Raw genomic sequence first — 8,802 nt, forward strand, 5'->3', positions numbered from 1 at the left:
GATCGATTATAGAATATATTTAAAATATATAATTTTAAAAGGCATATAAAGAAAATGATCCCACACTAGTAAAAATCTACACACAAAGCGAAGGTTATAATTGTCAATGAGAATAAAAAGTTTGTGAAAGCGTCAGCCAACAGCATTTCTATGAAATAGACTGACTCTGTTCAAGTTCCACGCTTCTCCTCCGGCGACAACTTCTGTCTTCCTTCGTGTTTATTTAGACATTCACGTTTCATAAGTTTGTATGAATTTGTCGTTCCAAGCTTTACTTCACGGACTTTTCTATACTTTGAATGATTAATTGTATGCATGATTAGTTATATTGCTTTGATTGAGTAGCTCCTTCTGTCTCAATTGTTGGTTCACTTGAGCAGTGTTACAGTTAATTTGCAAAAAGTATTCTATGGAGATTACGTAATCCTTTTGCTATGTTAGGATTGAAAGGTAGTTTGCCATTCGATACTGTGCTTTCTGTGTTTGGATGATGCAAATTTATTCAGGGACACTAGAGAATTTTTTAATGTATGTGTTTATATGTTGATGGATGAATGACATTTTCACAACCGTAAATAATGTGTTTTGTGGTTGTGAAAAAGTTGAAGAATGCTTTCATGGGGAAGGAATCAATCTAAGAGAAGGATGAGTTGTTTTTTCTCTAGCGAGGTTATATTACTAAGACTAGGTACATTATCATGGTTGGTGTTTTGGCTTGCGGAATTATGATCCAACATAATTAATTCTCTCTTTTGCAGGGTCTATTTTTACTGTTTTGCCGTTTTTCTATGGAAACGGATTACAGAAACAAGCTTGTCCTGGCCCCGATGGTTCGAGTTGTGAGTTCTCTCTCCACTTTCAAGTATGGATAAATAACTGGCTTGTTGGTCACGGCACTAAGTTTTCTTGTACATGAGCAATACATAAAACTGCTGTTCGTGCTTTCCGATTTGATAAACTACAGGTTTATGTTTTTGTTTAAAAAATGTTGTTTGATACTTGATCCATGTATTTGAATTATAGGGTACACTGCCATTTAGGCTGCTAGCTGCTGAATATGATGCAGACATAACATATGGGGAGGAGATTATTGATCACAGGCTCCTCAAATGTGAGCGCCGGTTCAAAGATATGTTCGCAAAAGTTAATTCCTCTCATTTTTCCCTGTAATTCAGTGGTTCTGCCCTATGACAACAAGTTGGTCAGTTAATGGAAAGCTTTTTTATTTTCCCTTGATATTTGGAACTTATTCAAGTGTTGTGTTCATTAGAGATACTTGGAACTATTGAAATGGTTGAGAAAAAAACAATCAACGTTGTTTTGAGAACATGCCCTGAAGAAAGAGGTAGGGTGGTACTCCAGATAGGAACTTCATATGCCATTAGAGCACTTCGTGCAGCCGAAACTGTGTAAGTACTTACCTTGGTTGTATTTAGTTCTCCGTATGGATTATGATGAGATTTGACGAGATATTAGGAGATGGTTCCATTAATGATATTTATGCACAGGCATCAGGAAATAAATGTATTCACAATTTTGATGACACATTAAAATTCTCCGTTGATGTTTTCTACACACACAATGATGCGGCTACCCTAAGAATGCGGTAACAAAATATATGACGTCTTTTTTAATCTCGATATTCACAAACTCCTTCATTTCTTGAATTGTCAATGCAACAAAATGTCGGCACAATTTCATTCTTGGTTGTTAATATCTGAGTGAGTTTGTGTTTGTTCGGACACCATTGTTAGGTGGATATATTTGGATATCTTTTCCAAAATTCTGTTGGAGAATTTCTGAAGTTTATCCTCTTCTGCTAATAGATGTGTCAAAATCCAATTGTGTCGAAATTTTCTTTTTGGAATATAATGGGATCGAGATCAAAACTCATTCATGTGTACTATCATTAGAAGGACAGCACTTCGGACTTCTTGTTTCATTTTTTGTTCTCTGGATTACATTGGGCAGCCCAATTTATTTATGCTATGAGTTTTGAGAAGATTATATCTTTATGTTTTCCAATCTTTTTGCATTTCCCCAACATAAAAGGTCAATCCTATAAATTTAATGAGCCTGATACTGGAATGTGCTGTATCTCTCCGTGCTAGATGTTTTGAAGACCGTTGATTCTTTGTCTAGGTGGATTTATATTATGAGTTTGTTATATTCAGGTGCTTGGATGTTGCTGCAAGTGATGTTTACATGAGTTACCCAAAGTCTTTCTCCATTAGTGGTGGAATGGGTGCTGCATTGTTGACCAAACCAGAACTAATTCATGATGCAAGCAGGCCTTCTTGTATCTTTTTTGAGTAAATTAATGTCAATTCACAATTGACTTTGCATTTCATTATGTACGAATCCAGATTTTGACAACATTGAAAAGAAACCTAGATACATCTGTAACATGCAAGATCCGTTTGCTAAAATCATCCCAAGACACTGTGGAACTAGCAAGGAGAATTGAGAAAACGGTGTTTCTGCATTAGCTGTCCATGGAAGGTATTTCATCCATCTCTTTTTTGTGAAAGATGGCGAGAAGCTCTGTCTTGGGCCCTCTGTATGTCAGCTTAAATTCTTTGTATACATTTTATATCTAAATCTGACAGTTATTATTTGATCTTGCATGATCATATCTCATTAATTATCTTTATGTGAATAAGAAGTTGTGTTGTTCTTTTTAGCTGGTATTCTTGTTAACGTTAAGATAAAATATTTGCCACCAAAATTAAAATGGTCATATGACAGTTTTTAAGCTAAATTTTGGTATTTGTGCTCATGCTAAAACTTTTTTGCTGACCATAATTCTTGAATGAATCATAGGAAGGTTGCTGACAGGCCCAGAGTTCCTGCAAAGTGGAGTGAGATTGCTGATGTTGTAGCTGTGGTATCTATTCCAGTAATAGAAAATGGCGATGTGTTTGAGTATAAAGATATCCGGCGCATCAAAGTTGCAATAGGTAGATAACATAGATTTTTAGTGGGAAAAACGAAAGGTAACCTTTTGACACTATGCCATACCAATTATGATATCGCTACTCTATTACTTAAATGCGGAAAATTAAGTTGGTTTACTGATGTTTATATTAAATGTGAATGCTTTATTGTATTGCACGGGACGAAGAAAGAAACTCCCCCGATGATCACAATAAAGTAGTATGCATAATATCACCCCGGCCCCTCAGTGGGAGCCGACAAGCTAGAATCTTCACAATATACCTATCTAATATTTAGTCTTCATTGGTTCATGTTTTGCGAAAATAAACAAACAAAATTGTTAAAAAAAGGCACAAGTCTCATTAAATTTCTAGTTTTGTCGCATACGTGGGGTTACAACTTACAAGAATCACTGAATCAATTAACGCCAAAATTCTAGTATATGCAGAAAACTGGTGGACCGTGGACGTATCAACCAAGAACCTCATCTCCTATCAACTTCTTCGTTTCGGAGTCATTTCTCCTTCGTGGCTTTCCCACCCAATGTCGAACTGTGATACAGTCCTTCCTTCCCGAGTATCAAGGCGAGTATAAGGCACGGAAAAAGGAACCATTCTTCTTTGACCTGAAATACACAAAAAGGGTGTTATATGAACAAGGAGTGAAATGCTTTAATTGAACGAGTACATTTTTCAAGAAAATGTCACCTTGACAGTGCCAGATTTCAAGTCAAGTAATGCCACTGCCTTGCCGTAGGGGTAGTCTGCAGAGAATTCTGCGGCCGTAACTAGGTGACGTTCAATTTCACGCTCACATTTATGTTTCTCGCAACATTTTGATTCGTAATCCAGCCTTCCGCCGGGGAATAGCCGTACCTGAACGAAATCATTGGTCATCCACCATACTGATAGAAGCAAAGCAAAGACAACATGCTGCTATGTTTCACACTCTGTTGTCAACCGAGCCCACCACAATTATTTTCATGCATATTTTTTCTAACATGGTATCTTTTACCCCTAAAATACATAAAGAATCGTCTTCCTCAGATATAAGTATGGGTCCTCCCCTGTATCGAGAGATTTTACCAATAAAAGAAAGACTATCTAAGAAAAATAATGCCCACAAATATGAACATTGCATACTTTTTTTCTAATAAAACAATTAAAAGCTAAAAAACAAAATGATTTATTTTCGTTTTCAGTGTTTGGGTTTGGTGTCATGAGACTTGAAAGATAAAAATGGAAAAACACTTACTATATGAGGGCCAGACAGCTGCAAGATGTGATCATCATCATTATTAGAACTTGGAAGCTGAAGGAACCACGGGGAATTCACCATAGACCACTTTGAATCCACAGATTCAGCCAGCGTACGTGTTTCTCCTGCTGCCGTGGTTCCAATTACCAGTCTTCTCTTGCATTCTTTTTTTTCCATCAACTTCTTCGAACTTCTGCGATAAGATCAAATAACATAAGCTTGTGGAAAATCCAACATATTCACCAAACAGAAGAAAATTATTCTGCCATTTTTACTCCATCAAAGTTGCGGAATGATTATGCAAATGAACAGATGTAACTCCTATTGTTGTTCAATTCTCGACAGATTTTAATGAAGCCGATAAGTAAAAGTTTCATTACACCTCTTCGCTTGACCTGGCAGGAGTTTTTCAAAATAGTTTGAAGAAACCTTACACATGGACAAACTCATACCTAAATGAATCCACAAAATACAAAACATGGATTATTGACCACAAAACAACCTCTAAGTTCGATCAAGAAAATATCTAAGCAACTAAAGTACAATTTTTTTGGATCCACCAAGGATGACAAGTGTAATTGGATATCCTTTCGAATCATAATTTATCATACTGAATAAAGGAATCATGATATCCAAAATTGTAAAACAAAATTTTACATGATCAAAATCTCTTTTGCATCTTAACTTCTACAGCTCTTAAATACCACAATTGGTTCTAAAAAAAATACCTTATTTGTAGGTTCATGACCAAATTTCCAGCAGCATCAAATACACGTGTACGACTTTTAGCTAATTTAACAGTCCTTAGCAGTGGAAACAAGCAGGAAGCTTTTGAGAAGGGCTGAGAATTAACAATATGAAGTACATGTGGCAGTGGGGTAGGTACTGTAACCGAGATTCCCACACGTAAGCCGATTGGTTCGGATTCTATGGTGTTTGGATTTGGCACTAAATCGAGCCATTTCTCAACTATAAGATTGGAATCTGGGGACAAGAAATCTTCCAGAGATACTGAAGTAACACCCAGAGATTTAGATGATTTAGGTCGGGGTAAACTGGGAGGAGAACAGGACATAAGTTCAAAGATCAGGTGCCCAGTAGGTTCACAATGGAAGGTAGCTACCTGTTTTAACCCAGATTCAGAAAAAATTTTAAGGCTTCTCTTTGCATTAAAGATTGCATCGGGTTGTGTTTTACTAAAGGAAACCGAGAGAGTTCCCTTTTGTTCTTCTGGCAGATTTCTCACATTCACAAACTCCAACATGACCTGAAATATTACATAGCAAATCAGTAGGAAAGATAAGGAATCAAACAACACTTAAATCGGCTTAAGACAGCTCTTATTTCTGAGACAAAGATACCTCGAACATACACCATTTTATTTAAAACGATAGCTCTGATGCTTTGCTTCTAAGAAAGATACATAAACAACCTATTGTGCAGTGGATTGGGATGTTGTGGACAAATATTTGTACATGAAGGTAACGAAAGTGCCATTTCGGAACTCTTCAAAAGATTTATGAGGTAATCTAATTTCTTTCAAGTGCACCACTTTTCACAAGGTCAAAATTCTGAAATGCGATGGGACTCATGTTGGATAAAATTCAGAGAAACTCTAGGCTGAAATAAATTCTATATTGGGCTGTAAATAGGGAAGAGGCTTGCTGAGGAAGTTTGTGGGTGTCGACCCACGAATCATTGTTTCATAGACCCAGGATAAAGACGCAATTGCAAAAAGCATTTATGAAACACAGGTGGAACTCAATATTAACTATATCGTTCATGATTCTAGAGTCTTCTTGTCACTGTCCGCTGAACACATCAATAATAACTGAGATTCAACTTACCTCGATGTAAACTGACACCCCTGTATAAACACAAACACAGACAAATTTATGAAAAGCTTAGGACTTAGGTCGGAAAAAGCTCCATATGAACTACCTCCAGATCTTTGATCTTTGGAATATCTATTTTCTGATTCTCACTGGCAGCAGCCACCTTCTTGGTCGTACTGATGGGGTAAGGCATAGTTCTCACAGGTGAAGGGGTACTACCCCGGTACATTGCTCCTGCTCTCCAATACCTAGAACCATACATCTCCTCAAACGTTTTGGTGGTTGTCGAAAACCCGACATCCAGTTTCTCACCCTTGGTTCTGTCTGAATCAGTGTCGTCATGGTTTAAAACCTTGCCCATTATTTCTAAAAGATCTTTGCAATAAGATGCTGGATGTAGCTGGTGAGTGTGCCAGATGAGGTCAATGTCATAAGTTGGAACAGAGAAGCTCTTTATAGATCTCTCTGTGTTTCTCTTAATTAGGTGCAGAAATCCTTTGTACCTGGCCACCGCTCCCTCAAGATATCTATTGTCATTCATATGGGCCCTGGAAACCTACAACGCATAAAACGAGAAACATGTATGATCCTCCGGTCAGAAAATAAAAAGAGCTATCACTTCAATGCAAATGGAATCTGCATGTTGTCAAACAAAAATAGAAGTTTTGAACATACTATAAAGTAATCTGATTATAAAAAGTGGATAGCAATAAATATCAATGTACTTACCTGGTAACAGAATGGACTTTGTCTCTGAACAGCCAAGATTAAGTCGTACTTTGTGCATTTATTATCTCCTTTTTTAGGGTAGGCATTTTCTTGAAGAGCACTGCTGAAATCCAAATCATAGGGCTCACCTGAGTACAACATTTTCCAAACCTTCTCAGTTTCGCTGCCTGATGGTACATCTAAAGAAGAAACAACGTTTTCATTGTCGAGAATTCTCCCATAGAACTCCTCACAGTCAGATTTATACCTAACCTGGAAAGATACAGTGGTAGTTGACATTTTAGTGCAGCACAACTATCAGAGAGTAATGACCTTTATGGAAAGTACACGGTGAGGATCATACTGGATTGAGTCTGTGACAATGCCAAATCCATTCACAATCGAAAGGGACAACCAATGGCCCTTCGAAAAATGGGGATTCCGAATGTTTTGCAAGTAAGGGAAGCCAACAAGCATTGTACCTGAAAATTGGAGTTCAAAACTCAATGAATTCATACAAGTGTCCAAATAAAATCATCCCGAATCAAGATGTGATACTAAAGTCCGCGCCAAAAGGCATGGTATTGCTAATGACAATTAGGCTAAGGAAAAATTTATGAGATCAAGCTGTCTTTAAAACTTTTACTAAAAGAAATAGTGACGTGTATCTATTACAACCTTGGAAAAAAAAATTGCAGAAATAACATCTCTTCGATCATCCAGAAACACAGGATCAAAATTATAATTTTGTTTACTCCGTTAAAATTCAACAATAACAGGAAAAACAACCGTGCTAACAATATCGTTCATCCGTATCAAAACAGATCATTTCCAGTCACTGCCTAGACTACATATATGAAATTCTAAGTTAAGCATCACGAATACATTAAAAAAAAAATTACAAAGAGAATCATGAAAAAATCTCCAAGATTAATGGTGCAGTTCTACTTTACCGATAATGCCAAAATTATACTTCAGCTAATAAAATACAGCAAATCAACAAAGCTCAGATGTAAGCATAAGGAGTACCGTACAAATAATTCTGTTTAAGAATCATAACCACATCCCCATGCGTCACACCTAATTGCATACTTACAAAGAGGCAGCCGCAATCAAAATATTCGACATTATTTCCAATATTTCCAGTGTAGTAAATTTCATTCCCAAAATACACAATATTTGCCACATCAACCAAAATATTGCATCCTTGACATTGCTTAGTATCACTAGTTAATAACAAACTCCATCAAACATATCAGGCTGATCAATCCTAAAAAATTAACAAGTTTCAAACCAGGTTCTTGCCTGTAAATTGCCCTCTCTAGTCCTGGACTTTCATAGAGCCAACGGTTCCTATCAACGGTGGCAAGAAACTTTAGGTGTCTTTTTGCCGCAGGGACAAGTTGCAAACTTATTGCAGTGCTCTGCGCTGCTTTCCACTCCAATTCCTGCTCCACCTCCATTCTTGAAGTTTCGTCTACTACACAATCAGTTGCCAGCAAAGCCAGATTTTCCAAGTCCGATAACAACTTTGATGGATTTAACAAATTAGCAATCTAAAAGCTGGAAAGAAATTAGAAAAATAGCCGCAATCTGAAAAGGTTAACAGCGGGCAACTATAACATACGATCCAAATGAAATATCGTGAAAATATAGGCGTAGAACTCAAAATTCACTATAACTTTACTTATACAGAAACTGAAACAGTACACAATCAAGAAATTGAACATGCAATGCCAAAGTCAATCGTAAATATCTAGGAAGATCCAACGTAATTGCTTGATCTTAAATATCCGATGGCACGTAATTTCGTTGAATAGATTTGAGTTGATTTTGTCTTACAAGTTATTGGTCAACGAATACAAGAAACAGGTGGGCTGAACAAAAATTACACACGCGGCAACGAGGCATTTGTTGTGTTGGGAAATTTGTGTAACTAAATAAATAAATAGATGCTTATTTTTAATGAGAAGAAATTTAAATAATTTATAAAGGAAAAATTTTGAGGGTTTTTTTTTTAAAAATATATATAATCGATATATTTTCGTTTTCCAAAATATCTATT

The 8,802-nt window shown here is 36.5% G+C and overlaps 2 protein-coding genes across 3 annotated transcripts; one reads left to right on the forward strand and one right to left on the reverse strand.

The window, feature by feature from the left end:
* Positions 1-92: 92 nt before the first annotated feature.
* On the forward strand, positions 93-2,968 carry LOC140964497 (uncharacterized). Its single transcript, XM_073424339.1, is given in 8 exon segments — positions 93-684; positions 759-839; positions 1,024-1,143; positions 1,273-1,409; positions 2,175-2,283; positions 2,367-2,469; positions 2,472-2,502; positions 2,824-2,968. Coding segments are annotated over 8 exon segments (801 nt in total). The 5' UTR covers positions 93-609.
* Positions 2,969-3,018: 50 nt separating this feature from the next.
* Positions 3,019-8,583, reverse strand: LOC140964492 (glycine-rich domain-containing protein 1-like). Of its 2 annotated transcripts, XM_073424329.1 has the most exons (9): positions 8,043-8,583; positions 7,102-7,219; positions 6,759-7,010; positions 6,136-6,585; positions 4,923-5,461; positions 4,192-4,387; positions 3,645-3,812; positions 3,424-3,562; positions 3,019-3,221 (listed from the first exon to the last, which is right to left on the reverse strand). In XM_073424329.1, exons 1-8 carry the CDS (start codon positions 8,198-8,200, stop codon positions 3,452-3,454), a joined length of 1,992 nt encoding a protein of 663 aa, XP_073280430.1. In that variant the 5' UTR covers positions 8,201-8,583; the 3' UTR covers positions 3,019-3,221; positions 3,424-3,451. The 2 variants fall into 2 exon arrangements, with proteins under 2 accessions (XP_073280430.1, XP_073280431.1); XM_073424330.1 differs by lacking the exon at positions 3,019-3,221 and having other exon boundaries at positions 3,298-3,562; positions 4,192-4,384.
* Positions 8,584-8,802: the final 219 nt, after the last annotated feature.

The sequence above is a fragment of the Primulina huaijiensis genome, chromosome 18, assembly GCF_012295235.1.
Source record: "Primulina huaijiensis isolate GDHJ02 chromosome 18, ASM1229523v2, whole genome shotgun sequence".
Taxonomy (NCBI): Eukaryota; Viridiplantae; Streptophyta; class Magnoliopsida; order Lamiales; family Gesneriaceae; genus Primulina; species Primulina huaijiensis.